General features: G+C 35.2%; 1 protein-coding gene across 1 annotated transcript; it reads right to left on the reverse strand.

The window, feature by feature from the left end:
- Positions 1-567: 567 nt before the first annotated feature.
- LOC111405880 (E3 SUMO-protein ligase SIZ1) lies at positions 568-18,448 on the reverse strand. Its single transcript, XM_023034973.1, has 17 exons — positions 18,217-18,448; positions 17,869-18,000; positions 15,979-16,059; positions 15,116-15,158; positions 11,474-11,546; positions 10,753-10,912; positions 9,809-9,942; positions 8,892-8,960; positions 6,621-6,708; positions 6,446-6,521; positions 6,005-6,078; positions 5,566-5,673; positions 3,872-4,033; positions 3,212-3,316; positions 2,992-3,072; positions 1,690-2,893; positions 568-1,334 (listed from the first exon to the last, which is right to left on the reverse strand). The coding sequence occupies exons 2-17, from the start codon at positions 17,890-17,892 to the stop codon at positions 1,195-1,197; spliced, it is 2,622 nt and encodes an 873-aa protein (XP_022890741.1). The 5' UTR covers positions 17,893-18,000; positions 18,217-18,448; the 3' UTR covers positions 568-1,194.
- Positions 18,449-19,107: the final 659 nt, after the last annotated feature.

The raw sequence follows: 19,107 nt of genomic DNA on the forward strand, positions 1-19,107 counted from the left end.
AGAAGGTATTGCTCGTTTTGGACGAGATTCAAGCAGGGTAAGTGGTCAACATTGCAGCAGTAAGCCAACATTTAAAATACATAACAGGATACCTATAAAGAAAAAGGGAATTTTCTCTATAGGCATGTATTTAAGCATTTCTTAAACCTCATTTCAACAAAAATTTCTCCCCCGCCACCACCCCGAGCTTTACTGCATTAGTCAATCACAGAATAGGCCATGAGAAAAGGTGTAACCACTAACCTCGATCAACACCAACAATGACATTCAAAAACAAAGATGATAGGGGCTAACCAAAATTGAGTATGGTTCGTTAGTGATTCGTCATAAAACAAACCACAGTCCAGTTCCGTATGTTCGACTGAAACATTATAGAGATGTCTAGTAGATATCCATTACGAGCAAAATTACATTATAGACCTCAATTCCAAACCCAATACATCTTTAGCACGGCAAAATTCCTAATCAAATACAATTAAATGCAGATATCACGACCAAGAAATACAAAACCTTTCCCTACCAAACCCCAATTCAGATTTCCGCAGCATAAATGAATTGTAAATAGGATCATCAAATACAAATATTGCATGGTTAAATAATCACTCCAAAATAGTATATAACTTAAGTTGCTATGTAAGTCGCTGAATGTGAAGTTGACACATTTACAGGCAATTCGCTCATATTATAGAGAGTAAAACCAGAATGTTTTTCCTCTTCTAAAGCCTGCTAACTACATCTAGGAAGTAATACATAGTTTTTTTTTTTTTTTTCCCAAAATAAAAACAACTTCCAAATGTACAATCAACCAGAAAGATATCTGCAGGTCCTTCAAGAAAAGAGAAGAAAAAGAATGTCCCTCTAACCTATTAGGAAGGGCAGATCCATGATAATGAAGTCGAAAAACACAAGGAATTGTGCAAAACTAACTCTGATAAATAAAACAGAGTTAAAACTGCTCACCAATCAAAAGTAATGTTCCAGGTGGCAGCACACTGAGTGCTGTAGTGCTATCTGATAATTACCTTTTTGCCATAGCAGATACTGAAGCCAGCTTCTTCGTTGTTCAAATACAGATCAACTAGGTAGCAATAACAAATTTTCAAACCCTTCTGGAGAATCTCTTCAAACGAGATGCATCTAGTATTATAACTTCTTTATATGGAGTAATGTCCTCCAATATGGTCGCGAACAACCTTACTCAGAGTCTGAATCAATAGAAAGGTATAATCTTGGTCTTACAGAACGCCGTTGGCGAGGAAATGAAAAAGGACTATCAGATCTTTCCCTACTTGTCTTACCGGACTTCTTGTCATTCATACCAAGAAGTAAAGAAGCTGCGACAAAAATTAAAAAGAAAAAGTGATTGCAATAAGTGTCTTATGACATCTATGAACATTTTTTAATTTAAACATTGTTGTAAAAGATCTTTTAGGAAAAGCCAAGGGTTGCACCACCAATTCTAGGAAGATGCTGTGGGGTTTCATTTCTCACTTGGTCAAAGCAATATGGCTGGTTTTACACATTTTGCATAGATTTAAAAATAATAATAATAATAATAATTATGAAGCCACGTGGATATAAAAATTACTCATCGGTACCACGTAGGCAAAATTTATAGTGGTTTCAAAAAGAAATTAAGAAAAAAGAAGAAGCTAATATTATGAACGAACAGTTTATAGCATCATGTACCAGTGTCCGCCAATGAATCCAAGGCACCATCCTTGGATTGTAATTGATTCCTGGAGCTTAAAATATTTGAAGCTGCAGGCTCACCATGCCCCCCTGCACTGCCACCCCCAAGCCTGAGAGAAATCCAATCCTCACTACGAATACCATTTGAAACGTCTGGAAGATCTCTCCTGTCAGCCTGTGCTGATGCATCGGATGGCCTTGTCGGAAGAAATATTTGAAGCGAAGGATCATTACCACTAAATGCCAAAGGATTATCAACTAATCCGTCATTTACATTAGTATGCTTTACAGAAGACTCAGGAACAAGTGCAGCAGATCCCATGGCATTCTCTGCAGTCAATGTGTTGCCATTAACCGAAGTTGGACAATTGATAGAACCGTGCTGCACATCAACCAAGGCATCTGTTACATCTGCATCTGAACCAAATAACTGAAAACCAGGGGCTGCTTGACTACCAGAAGGCAAAGACCACATATGCATCCCAACAAAATCATCATCATGAGTATTGAAAAGACCAATACCATTATCAAAGGCAGCAGGATCTTCCAGATAAGAACCAGGAATTCCATGCTGGGAAACAGGAAAAGTGGTTCCACCATTGTCCATGTGGTTGCTCTTGTAAATCGCTCCAGAAGAAATTAGAGGCTCATTTTCTTCTTCTGAATCGCTGAGGACAATTACTTCCTCAGGTGGTGCAGGTGGATTCTGCTCAATAAATCCATAGCTTGGTTCCATATTCAGGGAAATTGACTCCAGCTCAATGCCGTGGTTTGTGGCAAAATCAATGTTTTCTGCACCATCCTGGTTGACACTAGCATCTTCACCATCTCTACCACTGCCAGTGGCGCTGCTGCTCATAGGAATTATATTATGGTCGTTTAAAAATTGTTCCTGTAATATATTCGCAGATGATAGTTTCAATATATCATCAGTTTTATTCAATTCCCAGCAACCATTTTGGTTTTTCTTCATTCCAAGTTTCAACCCAGCATGGCTATCAGAGCCACCTTCCTGCTTAATCTGTTTAGGAAATTCTGGTTTGGGTTTAGATTCTCCTTCCATAGACGGAGAGAGACTACCATCAGGCAAGTGCCACAGCCCAAGTTCCCCGAGAGCCCTACGGTCACCTTCTGTCTTCGCACGCCAGGAGCCGTCAGGCTTAACCTCAATCTCATTCACATCTTCCCCACAATTCTTAATCTGTAAAATATAACCAATAAAAGCAATATTTGCATACATATATTGCTGGGGGTGGGGTAGGGAAATAGTTTGACACCATAAGACATGATGAGCAATACCTTGGATGTAATTCGATTGAAATAAGGGTCTATGATGATTTTCTCCAATGAATAATTCTTGAGACAAATAGGACATTGCCACTGCATTCATGTAGAGAAATTGAAAAATGAATTAATTTGACCATAAGATAATTTTGTGTGATACATGTATATCAGTTGCATTTAAAGAGACTATTTGAAAGAAAGCTGAAACATATAATCTTTCATCATATTTACTTGCCTTCCTAGACCTTTGGTTCATTTCCACAAAAACTTCAAGATCAAAACAGCCCATGTGGACACAGGGTTCAAATCTTCCAGCAATCTTCATTCTTAAACCACTCATCTGAATCATGCAAGCATAAGAATATAGATACAAATCAGTTGCAACAGATAGTAATTGGAAAAACCTAGGAACAGAGCAGTCCTAAAGGAACTAAGAAATAACAAACCCTTTTTTCAGGTGTTAAGACTAGTAAGAAGCAAGACTTTGAAATGGCATTTGCGCAAACCAAAATATTTGACAAAAATAAAGTTTTCGAGAATTAACAAGGTTGCTGCTACTATTATTGAGATAGACTCTAAACCAGATCCAGAACCTAATCTTTGATGAGGCTTCTAAATTCTAGTGCACAAAGAAATGTCATTCTGCTTCCAAATTAAAAATCCGGAAATCTGGAGCAAAATAATGCATTAGTAGTTATGATTATTAGCCATTAATGGAGATTGTATTCAACCACATTGGATACTATTTTAATCATGAATTCATGACTCTAGAGAAGCCAATCATCTACAATGAGGGTATGATGCATCAAATGCAGACACCACAATTAATCTCACATTATAGTTTAGAGACATAAAATGCCTGATTATTTGAATATAAAAATTTAACACTTCTTACAGGACAGCGAAGATTGACAGGAATGAAATCAGCAACAACTTCAATATCACTGTCGCTATCAGCATTTTCTGTGGCAGCCCCGCCACCAACAACACGACGAACGCGAGCAAGTGCATCCTCAAAACGCTCACCTTCAGACTCTTTGGGGATCATGTTGAGAACCTAGGTAAGGGGTACAAAGGTATTCTTATTAGTCCCTATAAAGTACAAAATCAAAACAGCTTACAAATGCCATACCTTACACAACATTTAAATTACAACGAAATTACTAAAACCAGTACCTGGCATAATACAACATACTTTAAGCACAACATGCAAGTAAATGAAGAAACCGGAGAAACGGCTCTGGCATAAACAGACATAAAGGGCTATAATTTTCTGAAAAGTCAAAGACCCAGTGATTGGTGGGTGTGGCAGGGGAGGATTCTTGTAAGATTTTATCATTGTTTTTTATTTTTATATTTTTGCACTTTGATCATCTAGGACCTATTACATCTTTCATCAGATCAGATTTTTCTTCTTAGGATTGCTATCTACCTCAAGTTAGAGCTTTGTCATTTTTGGCCAACTATATATATTGCCAAACAATCAAGTCTCTCGAGTTCTTGGTCTGATTCTAAACCCATTTTCTTCTCACGGTTATTTTCTTATCATGTCATATTCTTATCCTTTCAAGCAGCTCATAATCCCATTTTTGCTGCTTCTTCACTAAGTTCATTAAATATCGTAAAATTCTCCCAGTGCCGATGACTGCCAAAGGCAGGCTTGATAAAATGAAACCACAGATAGCTTGATGTTCCTCACTCCTTGTCAAAGTGTCATCATCAGTTTCAAAAATGTATCTCTTTCAGCTTCCCTTTCACCATCTGATGCTGACAATGCCTCATCCAAAGCATAGTCCCACTGAAATTACACTTTCAGCAACCTTATTTTTGGCCCATGCTCCTTCCCACGAACATAATTACTAGGCCAAATAATCTTACCACCACATTATTTAGAGGAAACTCATGAGACATCCTTCCAGGACTAACATATCACGTTGTCCTGGAGACGTCATTACAGTGGATTTATCATGGTAGTACATTATTAAGAAGCAAATTCATTGTTCCAGGACTAAAAAATGTCACGTGCACGGTGATACATGTATGCATGTGTACAGAGGAGTAAAACATCATTTGGCCTATCCTCGGTGCATAGAATGTTGCGATAGCATGGCTTTCAAGTCAATATCCATTGCCATGAAGAGCTCAATAAAAATACCCACCTCAGTCTTTCAAGTAACTCATTCTCCCTTGCTTCCCCCACTCGCTTCTTTCTTAAAATGTCAACCAATCATAATTTTTTTTTGGAAACAAAGCATGATTTATTAGTCTAGTAATATTTACTGGAAGTACACAAAGCTGCCTTCTTAAAAAAATTCTCGTTAACACCAGTCAAACAATTACTCTCATAAGTAAACTCACAAGCGCTTATTAATATGAGAAAGAAATAGATGCGACAACTAATGAAGAACCTAGAAAATACCAAGAAACATTCACCAGTCAAACATGCTTGAAGCACATTAAATAAAGATTCAACAGAGAACAGTTACCAGCCTTTACATTGTTCTGAACCATAACACGGTCAGTCACCCAATATCCAAAGGAGAAGGCAAGAAAAAATTTGAACTGCAAGGATCAGGAAGATGAATCTACCTGGTGAAGAGTACGCCGTTTCACAATTCTTACTCCCAAACAGAATATGCGAGCATCGCATCCTGTTAATGAAATCTTATTAATGCCGTCTCTGGTGCATGGTGTTATCTGACAAAACAACGAAATGTGAACTAAGGAAAAACATAAAGGATCAAACCAACAAAGTTCAGAGAGAATGCAACTACAAAAAGTAAGCGAAATGATATCTTCCCACAAAGAAATAATTAGATGACGAAAGTAAAGAAACAAAACTAGAATAACTGATGAGCAAACCAAGATATACTCAAACTCTCATGTGGTCAGATGAAGTATGAGAATTATATTAGAAAACAAAATAGACATCTTCAACAGCAACCACAAGAAACAAGAAGATTGTGTTTCCATGTTCAAAAATCAACAGTGAAAACAAATGGGTTAGAAGAGATGGTGGAAAACTCACAATAGGACCGTCATCTCGACCATTTGCTCCCAGAAGCTGTGAGCCAGGTCTGTTTATTGCTCGTACTGGTACACCTATCAAAAGGCAATAAAAATATTACTTACAAGGAAAGGAAAAAATAAATAAATAAATAAAATAAAAAATAAAAAGAGGTCAACGTACAGTTAGGTGCATTTTAAGCAATATTACCAAACAAAATCATTATGCATACAAGATTGAGTCTACATAGATTGTGTAAACCCTAGTTTGACCATAGAAAGCATAATCTAATCTGCAGGCAACAGTATACTGCAGTAGAATCATATACTCTCTTTCCAATCAGTTTGGAGGAAGAAAGATAAGATATGAATACAGAAGGAACAGGATACAGGAGCAAAGAATCAATTTTCTCACAAAAGGCCCAACATTTCCTAATTGAAGCAATGTCAGATTATAGCATACCATTGACCTGCAGGTCTGTATACTGTGGCCACTGCATCCTAAATGGCACCTTGTCATTAAGAAGCATGCACCAAGCCTAGTCATGGTAGCACACAAATCATTAGGTCGCAGGTAACCATGACAATCCAACAGTAATGTACCAAAATATTTATCATTTCGCAGCATTCTCACATACCTGAACATCGTATTCTTGTTTCGAAAACATGTCCCTGTCTGCTCTCGTCAGTTGAAATGTTTTCTCTATGCTCTGAACAGGATTTGAGCTAAAACATTTACACGTGTACATTAGAAGATGGAATATGTATGCATACGCTTGCAAGAAGATAGATGTGCTCGTGCACTTGTGATACTGTGCACACATCAACAAAAATTATCTAGGACAACCTACCTAGAAATAAAACATGATAAATACTAAACCAGCAATAATGGAAAGATCAATAATTGCATTTTCCAAGTTAAGTAATTGTTATCCTTAGCCATGGATATAGTCATCAAACAGAAACTATTTTATTTTTTCTCCAATAAGACAAATAATACCAAAAAACTGCAAGAAACAAAGCACGTACAAACCATATCATTTAGTAGTGCAATTTCCTATCCAGCCTGTCACTCTCTCCTAGTCTCCAATCATAATTTATCAAAACTCCCAGGCCTTCTAATGCCGAGCTTTTATTTCAATCTATAATTCCTTCTTGTCCATGTTGTCCTAGTCACTGTCCTCATCAGTTCTCCTTTGAATTTTTAACAACAATGTAGAAGTACTATCCTATATTAACAAAATTGCACCCCTGCAAACAGGCTTTTACTTTTGATTTCCTTCCAACCAGAATCATGATTATTATTCCACCCATTTATTAACAATTTCATGCAGTTCAAGAAGATATTTCTCAACGAATCTTTGCCAGAATACTGAGACCAAGAATCACAGGGTCAAGAATTCTTTGAAGCAGCCAAAATCTTCAGTCAAGTCTCCTTTGAACACCGCAATAATTTTTGGGACCTCATGATCTGACAGAACAATTCCCTGTAATCTCTTACTAGTCATTATCGAACGAACAACATGAGACACCACCAGTTCTGAGGTGCATTTTTTCTTCAGGCATCTACACTTCTATGGACTCCCTGGTGGCAGGGTCATTCAGTTCAGACAGAGATAAAAATACAATCATGTCTGCAAAAACCATCTTTTTCAGGTTGAAAAAGGCTCAGCAACTTAAAGACCAACTGACCTTTAACTGGTTTGGAGAGCAATCTAATCGTTGCTCACAGATGCCTTTTTAGAGTCAATTGAATGCAGTTTTCAATTACAATTACTTTATAATAAACCTGAACTAAAACTAAAATAAATGTAGAATTTTTTATTTATTTTTTTATTTATTTTTATCACGTGTCTATTTAGACATAGTGATGTCAATCAGTTCAATAAAAAACTGAGAGAAACCCAAAAAAATGGAAGAAAATCAGGAAGAAAGAAACGTCCCCAAGAAAAACTTGAATCTCTTACCAAGTATCTCCCCTTAATTGAATCACCGATGCCCTCAACTCTAGCATTGTTCTCCTGCTGTAAAATTCTTCACAGCTTTTTTGGGACTTGAACTTTAATTGATCTAGATCAATTTCCTCTAAATATTCCAAGTATGGTTTTTCCTTTTCTATATGCATCTTGGAACCTCTTTCTTGTCTCAGTTAGAAGGATACTTGGGCAAAAGGCAGAGTTAAGAGGATTTTGAAAAGTAAATGGATGCAAGTAGCAGCATTTGTGATAGTGTTCTTAGTGCAAAATAAATAATGCGAAGCAGAGAGGAAAGGAGATAATCAGTTTTCATTATGGACTTGCATACTTGGATGTTTTACTTGGATAGGATTTTTGTAAAAAAACTAAAAGTTTTCTCGTGATGCTTCAAATGTAGGTTTTAATATTTTATTTACAAATGTTGCTCTTTGATTTTTTCCTCTAGGCCTACATATCTTAGTTCTCAGTTAGATCTTTAACTGATGTCTAAATCATGCAACAATAATACCCCTAGAGGCAAGTATTTGCAAATCAAAAGAATAATAACAGCATTGTAAGCCTAGGCAACTAGACCATTTAGATAAAAGAATAGGCAGACCTCTAACAGCAAAACGGAAATGATATCTGAAATGACACGAACAAACATCTACTTAAGTTGTATTCCACAATTGCAGATACAGTTCACAGAAAACCCAAAAAAAGGAAAACTCACAGCCAACAGGTGTATGATCGACTGTTGTAGCGTATATATATATCCTATATTATATGATCACCACTTGAACAGTTCAGCTTATGTGAACAAGTTTTATAGAGCTTGAATACAAAGACCAAACAAGAACTTCAGGTTCAGATAGCTTGAATACCATGACAGCTACGCTCTTCGGATTTAGAGGTATAAATTGCCAATAACTACAGAATATATTGTTTACTCACCCATCTGAAGGAATACTGGGAATGGTCAACTTCACAGGATATGAAGGATGTGCCACTGTCACCCAGAAGCTGCATATTTAAAATAAACAAGACTCGTGATTTACAATTGAAATATCCCAATTCTCTCTCTAAAGACTCCAGCAAGTAATTTTAAGCATGTCAGAATGTTACTTAAATGTCTGCATAAAGCATCACGGAGCAACTATCTAGTTTTTGAGCTAGTTTAAGCAAGATTCATAATGGGTGGACATAGCTCCACCAACGAAGTTTGACATTTTCACCATTTTTTATTTGAGTTATCATTAGCTCATCACATCAATGTACTTTCTTGATTCAAATTTGTGAAAACTTGAAAAAATACAGTTAATAGCCAACAATTTCAACAGCTAACTAAAAGAACACATCATGAAATAAAAAATGAGAACTACGGAAAACCAATCATTTTTGGAAACCTTGAAATTAGTTGACAAAATGAAGCAGAAGATCACAAAGCTTATAATCTGCTTTTTCTGGACACGCAGAACCACATATCATTGCATGAATCAACATTGCCTGGTGCTGCTGAGACCCATATGCATGTATTCATGAAGGTAGACGTCATAGTTATTTATGAGTCTAGGGAAACCAAATACAAAGATTTTTTATGTTAAGAAACTAGGATCATTTTTTTCATTTTATCTATTTATTAGGTGGGAAGGACTAGAAGATACGACTATAGACTTGTAAAAGAGATTAGTTTCTCCAGCATGAAAATCTAAAATAACAAGTGGACAGATAAATATGAATGCAATATAGTTAAGCAATAAGCCCCTAAAAAAGACAAAACCTGCCAATATATAGTACCCACAAAAATTGTGGAAGTTTTATTAACAAATAATCCAAAGCACAAGGAGAATAATAAATCAAGTTTCACTTACGGATCTGCCCGACTAAGTCTACAAATTTCACAGTAAAAAATTTCAGGGGTATTTGGTAGAACACCCTCCACAGGTTTCTCAGGGATCACCACACAAGCTATATGCTGCCACACATTGCATCTTGGATCTTCACACTGCACCAATACATGGTCAAAACATAAAGCGTCACATCAGGTCCAAAACATGTTTAGATGAAAATTTTTGTACATCAGGATGTTAAAAGGAGACTCAAAATATTTATTATTTCAACGGGTACGACGATAACACTGAATATAGCTATCCTTTCCACCAATCTTTAGGATTTTTTAATCTTAATAACAACGGACAGATGGACATGTCCAGTTTGAGGAATGGGGATCAGAAGTTGGAATCAATATTCCTTGAATTTGGCTACCTCAAATCTAAGAATTCCAACTCCAGGAAGCAGAACAAAAATCCTCTTCCTCAAGGTATCCCGGACCTACCTTCCCATTTTGAACACACGGGAGTCCAGCAACTTTGCAATTTCACTAGATGCACCAAATATATAGTTCCCCCACAGGTAGCCTCTTGGTGAGCCGTGGCAGGGCTCTTCCCCCATCCAATACCCAATGACCTCTCCCCACCACCTGAAGGTCCTATATATGGAAACTGGCAGCCACCTGCCACACTAGTCCCTCCACACTTCCATCTCACACACACGCTCCCCAACCCCATTCCATGTATTTGAGCTGCCCCACACCTCCAGTGACACATATGTCAGCAAACACAGCCACAAGCCTCCACCAACAGACACATGCACACCACAATAGTGAGCGAGCACATGAACAGACAAACTCACCGAGAAACCTAACACTCAAGGCATTTTTTCATAAGCAGAATACTGGGGCAGAGAACCATATATCCATACCTAGATAGGAGGGAGAAATATACAGAGTTCACAAAAGGATTAACAGCATTTGTACCTTTATCATTGGACCAGTTGGTAGTGTGCTTCCACAAAGGCAGCGAATTTTATCCATTTGGTGAGGTTCTTCAGTTTCCTCTTTGAGTTTTACATTGAGTTTTACATTACTGCTATCTGATTTAGATGCTAAATCAGTTGCCCCAGATATCTGCATTTTTCTGGAAAAAATAAACAAAAAATAAATGTCAATGATATCAACTAATAATGATAAAAGAACACCCCCCCCCCCCTCTTTCTCTGAAGCAATATTCTTTTCTTTATTTCTTTATTTCTTTCTTTTTTTTTTTTGTGAAAATCCCATTTATGTTTATCCACAGTATCAAGCTTTACTTCCAGCAGCCCTCCACCTAGCTGATTTCTTTTTTGTTCCGATCTTTTAGGTGAGGATAAAATGAAAAGCAACGAAAAATAGTTTTGAGTTTTCAAGATGGACTATAATGGGGCATGACACATCCAGAAGTGGAAAATTGGATGCTAACAATGGAAAGGCGTAGCATTTGAATGCAGACATGACATTAAATGTTCATTGCTACGTTCTAAAGAAAAATCAAGTGGACATGCTCAGATCATCTGTAGTAAGAATAAAAACAAAGCTAGGTGATGCCACTTAACTACAAAATGTAAAAGGTAAAAACAAAAGGATTTAATGAAACGAGATTTTTGCATTAGTAAGTCTCTCCGTGCAAGTTTTTGAGCAATCAAACAATATAATGACTCGCCTGTAAGTGTCATCTACCAACTTTGCTACTTCCTCCTTTCCAACGGCATTTTTCTTGTCCCATGTTCCTGGAACTGCACAAAACAATATGAAATTGCTTTTGTACTTGAAAACATAGTTGTGCCCAAATATTGATCATGAGTAGACAATTTATTCTGTCAATAAGTCGCTGTAACATCTTTAACAAACTATCAGCAGCATTAAAAATATATACATAACCCAACAAAGAAAATGAGTTTATAGAAGGTTATGCTCTCATGACATTGCCATTCTCATAAAAACAAGGATATTGGAAACCAAAATGCTTAGCAAATCAAAACCGAGAGTTTAGTGTTGGCTTGAAGTAGGACCAACCACAATGGCAAGTGTGTCATCCTTCAGTTTCACCCATTTGGAAGTGAAATAGGTATTCAAATGTGTTATGAAATGCACTTCGAAAAATGAAAACTATAGATATGATACCTAAACTTTGCTTCATAGATAGAGATAAATAAGCATGCACTAATAATGCATCCTTCAGTTGAACCTTTTATTCTCAATAACTGCTCTAGCAAAGCTAGAGAGAAGACAAGGAGAATCTAATATATACAAGTAAAGTAACAATCACATGTGCATATTCAAGGAAGGGTCAATTGGACCCTAATAAGTATGGATGCTATGTCGGACAGCCTCTTTTACTTCCATTCACTGTAATACGTATGGCTGCTACATCGGACAGCCTCTTTTACTTCCTTTCACAGCACAACAGCATTAATTCACATAATTTTCAATTTAATAGTTCATCGTTATTAACCCTAACTTGCCAGTCTTATCTCTGTAGCCTTTTTTACCTTTCATCCCTAATAGTTCACCTACCATAAATCATAACCGTACGCCCATCATCAGAAATCCATTAAAAAATAATCCATTGAATACCACATTTCCATTATACTAATAATTATCTCATAATCTTTCCCTTGATTGTCAAAATCCAATTAAAGAACCCCATCCGTTGAGTAAATGCCTGCTGCTGTCCACTGTCAATTATCACTCGATCCGTATTTTCATTTCTAAATTTCAGTTAATCTTGGGCTCTCTCTCAGCCCTTGGTACTTGAGCCAACAATACCCTGATATTATCCTCTCAAGATTGCTTCACCATCACTTCTAGTCTGCTCCAACTTCAAGTTGACGGCTCTCAAGTGATTATTTTTCAGCTTTTTCGTGCTAGAATCATTCTTTGAATTGTTTTCACAGGCATCTTTGACATTTATTCTATTACATAATTTTTGTGGCTTTTCCACCATATCCCAGATAACTTCACAGTAATATGTAACATGTTGGCACAAAAATAGGTTGTTTGACAGCATTAATCAATGTGTATCCTCTAGTTGTTCTTTGCAAGTATGGTTCGCTATTAACTTATTTGTATAGCAATGTTAATTACGGATGACCTTAACATTTAAATTTGTCATAAAAATTGATCTGACTCCTAATTGTATCATCAAGATACTGGGAATAACATTCTGACAAGCAACCAAGTGCATCAAAACAAAAGTTCTATTTGTTAAGGATCAAATTTTAAAAATTAAATTGAAAATAATAAAAGTACCACATGACAAGAGAAATTAAAATTTGCATCATCTATTTGTTAAGTAGAACATATTTCTTCAATTGTTAACTTATTATTTGTTACATTTTTCCCCTTCAATTACCAATTAAATAAACTGTATGCATTTTACTCCCTCCCTTTCGGCCAACTGGGCAACATGAAAGGTCAATTTAGGAAACTTCTAAGATAGTTATATTTCAAACTTCTCTTTACTACTAAACATGACAGCAGTTCTTTCAATTCTTTGGATTTAGAGATTTGGGCTATGGGTAAATCATGAAGAAAAAATTTTAAGTTTTTTTAAGTTCTTAGTTAAGTGTGTCTTTTTTCCTAGTTGCTATTCAATTATGGCCCTATTTGTTTCCCATTTTGGCAAGAATAAGAATGAAAAATATAGTTGTTACGAACCCACACAAGAGATAAAAATTCAAATTTGGTGGCTTGATGTGATGGATAACGGTGGGAAAAAATGGGAAACAAAGTAACAAACAAGGACTATATATAACACTTAAATTTAATTTGTAGTTCTCTTCCCAATCAAAAACCAAAAATGCTGAGTCTCGCTCTAGACCCTACACATAAGCTTGCCTTTCATTTTTAGCCAATGCTAAGCAAATCAAATATATTCCTGTTGTTCTACCATATGAGCTCTCCTTTTTCTCTATAACATACATATGTAGATGCACATTACGTAGACATGTGTGAGCTTACGCCAACATCCGTGCACCCACATACTTTATTGTGCAGTGTTAAGTAATTGATGACAGAAGATAACTATTAAATCACTAACAGTTAAAAATATCTATTTCTTCTGATCAGATGAGAATTCTAAGTCAATATTCTCTCCTTTTATGCCTTTTAGAAGTTTGTGACATTCCGACGAAACTAATTTACAAATTGGCATTACTTGCCCGCATGTTGGCAATGAAATGCATTTTGGTGACATCTTCCTATGCTTTTCCATTTAATAATAAAAATATAAATAGATTATTCAATAGACATACATCTTAATCCTATGATCATTAAATTTTAGATTTTTAGTCAGTTTGCCTTAGTTTATATATTTTCTTAAGGGACAAAAGTAAAGAATTCATAATTTCGTGGATGAACTCAGCAATGACTAATAGATTAGAGTCATTAGACCTTCTCATTAATTAAAACACTAATCACGCATCATCTTATCCTCTCTATTTATATAGGAACTTACGTAAGATATATATTTTTTAATCAATATTTAAAAAAAAAAAAAAATTGTTTTGCTTTTTTACTTAATAACAATCTTTGATCGATATTCTAAAGCAGATCTAGTTGAATATTTACCTTCATTAGACATTTATTTTAGGGAGGAGATTGTGATTTATTTTTTAAATGATTTCTTGGAATAAGTAGATTTTTTTAATTGAAAAGACCATTAGTTGATTACTGATTATTGAAGTGTATTGAAATCTTCCTCTCCCAAATTTTCTTCTCCACTCTCTCTCTCTTCTTCACTCTCGTCTCCTCCTCTCTCCCATTCTGCATCATCTTTATTTTTATATTTATAGACCTTCTTGGAAAAATAAAATAATTAGATATATGATTCCCTATGCACTGAAACAATGCTGAGGTTGACGAAATTCTAAACTCAAATGCAAAGATCATACAGGAAGAAATGACTAGAGGGCGAATGAAGTGACATTGTCCAAAGAAAACAGGCTTTCTAAGGCATCGGCAAATATTTGACGAGCTACAAGGGATGGCTGTGCAGCCTATGTAAAGATAAAAGATATAACATAAGATGAGAATCATGCATGCAATGTTTCAAATAACCTTGAGGTGAAACTGCAAAGCACTGCACTAGAAGAATAATATCAATCGTGTCTACAGATTTTCTATTACATTTTGCAGAATTCAGAGGTATATGGATAAGAGTAGAAATTAGTATCATCGCCACTGACATATATATTTCTAGACCTATATTAGATTTACAAAAAACATAACATCCACGTTTTTGTGAAAGAGATGGTCATTCATCAGAGGCTATAATTTATAAAGGATGGACATAAATATTTACCTCGATCATCGGAGAGAATGGCTAATATCCGATCAACAAGGTCCTACACAATGTTAAAAAGACTATTATTTAAAGAATACCTTTTCTTTTACATAAATAGTCCAAGAGCTAAAAAGATAGTAGAACAAGAGGTTAGTAATAAATTACTAAATATGTACTCCTTCCCCATATAAATCTTGTGAGACAGGTGATAAATCATAAATTCATTCGTAGGCTAAAATACTAAAACTAGAGGAAAAACTGGGTAGCTCCAATTAAAAGCCAAATTTCCCAGTAAAATCAATCTTCAAGAGCTAACAGTTTTACGATAAGTTGCTAGAAAAAGTGCTATGAGTTGGGGAAGACCAGACACTTTGGGGTTCATCTATAATGATGCATCAAGTGCACTCCACGCAACCTCTGACGAAAGGTCAAAGCTTAAAACAGAACCCAAAGTATAAGAATTGAAATAAATATTTAATTGTGCTTTAGCTTCTCACTACCGACACCCATGGCCCCCACAAACCCCCAACAAAAAGTTCCCTTCTTTTAATTGTATTTTAAACGGATATAAATGAAGCAAAAGTAGGGTAGAAAATAATGGTAAATAAGTCCTTTGGCCTAAATCTTCACTAACTTCAGGATTAATTCTAAAAATAACCAGCTTCTTTCCTTGCTTTGAAGATCCTAGCTGAGTAAGGACATCCTTGAGCTCCTTTATTCGAAAGTATACTAATTTGTCCCCCCAGCCCCCAATATAAAGTTTTCATTTTTGCTTGAATTTTAAACAGAAATAAATGAAGCGAAAGCAGGGTACAAAAGAACGGGAGCCAAGTTCTTTAGCCTAAAGCTTCACTAGCTTCAGGATTAATTCTAAAAATAACCTGCTTCTTTCCTTGCTTTGGACGTCCTAGCTGAGTAAGGACATCCTTGAGCTCCTTTATTCGAAAGTATGCTAATTTGTCCTGACAGAGAGGATAAAATAATTCAATAACCCATCTCAGGAAAGTAAATATTATACAAAATCTGGCATATACAGCAATCTCCCCAAAACAATTAGTACAGTAAAAACAAACGATGATAAGACCAATTATATACAAGCCACATGTGACAAAAAAATAATAATTAAAAAAAAAAGAAGGCAAGAAAGGACGTGCCAAGTCAAACAATCAATTTACTTAGTATTCATTCTTTTGGAGAATATATAAGATGTAAAAACTAAAAGTTAACAAAAAGGCGAACTGATTCTGATGCCTAATATCTTAGCACTGTCTCAGAGTTCTTTGAGGGGAAGGCTTGGGAATCAGCTTCACCCTAGGGAGAAGCAACTAAAAGGAAAGCAAACTTCGCAAAACACACAAGCATTCCATTAAAGCATACACCTATAGGAAAAGATAACTCCACTCTCCGCAGTTTGTGGCTTAGGCATGAGACCAATTTCATTTTTCAATAAACATATTCTTGAAGTAAAAAGGCCATACAACAATAAAAGTACAAAGAAATAACTAATTTAAAAGCAATAGAACTTTACTTCTTACCATCTATAATGCACCAACACGGACACGTGTATCTGACACACCAACACATCCTACACGTGATTTTTCAATAAAGTAATGATACGATACGTAACCAACACGTTGATTAAATTCTTTATTTAAGCAATTTTACTTTAGTCTTATACTTAATATTTTTTTATTTTTTTTTGGTTAAAATCTTTTAAATATGAGTAACTATTTATTATTTAATAATAATTTTGAGTTAAAAATATATAATATTCTCGATAAAAAAAGATAAGTGACCACGGAATAATGTCCGAGGAGAGTCAATATGCACGACATCCTAGTCGAAGTGTTCGAGAAACATAGCTTACCATATCCAAGGGCCCAAATTTATTTACTATCAGATTACAATTACATCATCTTTGCCGGATTTTTAGAAATGTCCAAAACTATTATACTTACCATATATTTTACCATATCTCGGAGTTTGCCATCAAAGGAACTGTGATCAAAAGTTTTCTGTCTCCACATTAACACATTGAGATGCCAGAAAGTGTGGCTAAAACAAACGAGTTCAACTCGAAAGTTGATAAATAGAGAATCTTTGAGACTACCTCTTTATTAGAGATTAATTTCTCAATCATGAAAGCCAACAAGTTAATTGGAGTAACTATCTTTCCAGTGCTATCGTAGGCCTACAATAGCTGCACAGATCATAGAAAAGATCCTTGATCGAATCTAATTTAATGCTGGCTGACAAGGGGATACTGCAGGCAAACCTATAAAGAACTTCTTTATCCATCAAGATCTAGTGGAGCGTAGTTCCCAATAAAAAATAGCGATTAAACTTTGCCTGTTTGGGTTACTAGCGAAGACGATATTTCAAGCAAAACAATCTTGCCATATTAGTAAACCACGTCATCGCAGAATGGCCTAATCATAATATCATGCACAAAACAATTAGTGATGCTAGTTTCTCAAATGAAGTAACCATATCGGGTTAAAACCTTGTGTATTTGGCGCAATAACAAAAACCATATCATAACACGTTAGACAAAGCTCATTCCCACTTAATTCAAATTTAACAGTTCTCAAAAGAACATAGCTCGTCACATTCAACGAGATTATCAAAAGCTAACAAACATTGCCAACAGAGTTGCCCAACTGTGCAGTGAAATGAAAATTCAACTAAAACACCAGATTTCATCAGCACATGGAAGAAATCATTTGCACAAAAAACGATTCAAAAAATCCTGAAATAAAGGTAAATTTCACCTTGCAACTCGTCACTAAATCCATCTTTTTACCCTCCTTCAGTCACTCTGCAGCACACCTCAATTACACAAAAAAAGGGGGCAAAAGGTTTCAATCAACACGGACCATGCACCTCTCCAATTAACAATCGATCTGCTCATAAAATAAAATAAAAATATTAGCCATCGAAAACCCTGACCACTCACATCAACATTAAAATAACTAAGCGCGTAACAAAATCAATACATATAATCACACATACGCCGACATAAAAAAAAATTGCATAATCAAGTATAATTAAACAAAAATAATTATAGGCCTCACGGTTATGCATAGATTAACACAGATAGAGAACGAATTGCGGAGTACCTAAGGATGTAGAAAACTAGGGTTTCGTAGACCTTTCGGCGAGTCAAATTTCTCTTTTTTTCTCTTCGTGCATTGGGTCCATACACATACAAACACACACTGGTTGTAATGTTTGACCAAACTAACCAGAAGAGGAAGCTACCATAATTCCGGACGTATCATCGGTTTATCAATTCCGGTTTGCTACTTGCAGTCACGTCCGGGTTTCGATTCCGTGTTGTGGCTTACGTGTCAGTTTTCTGACTTTCCTCCTCTTTCATTTTATTTCAACTTTCCTTGGATATGTCATATGTTACTAACTAATCACTGTTACGTACGTTGCAAAAATTTTATATTTATTGTATTTTTATTAATGTATGAATTTTAGTTTTTTGAAAAAATTTTGAAGTAATATCTAGAAATATTTCAATCATATAAGAAAATGATTATAAATTATTTTTACAATTATAACAGTATTGTGTTATTTAGAAAAAATATACTTATATATTTCATACTTAAATAAAAAATATACGATGTTATACAAACTACTTTGTATGTATTCTTTGATAGTCTTGATATGATTGAGTTGAATGTGAAAATTATATTTCTAAATTTTGTGTAATTCAAGATTGAAAAATTAAAGATTGAGCACAAAATAATGAATTGACTTGCATATTCATATGCGTTTTATATTTTGTTCATCATATATTTTAATATTTATTTTATGCTTATATTGAAAAAATAAAAATTTGAAATTTTTTTCTGACATTCGGTTTGGTAAGTGAATGTATGATGTACTGCATTCTCGATATTTGTAAGTACAAAAAGTGGTATATACGGTAAGCTGCAAATACGGTAGGTAATATATACGGTAAGCTACAAATACAGTAAATTTCCTGCATATACGGTAAG

This window comes from Olea europaea, chromosome 12 (assembly GCF_002742605.1).
Source record: "Olea europaea var. sylvestris chromosome 12, O_europaea_v1, whole genome shotgun sequence".
Lineage (NCBI taxonomy): Eukaryota > Viridiplantae > Streptophyta > Magnoliopsida > Lamiales > Oleaceae > Olea > Olea europaea.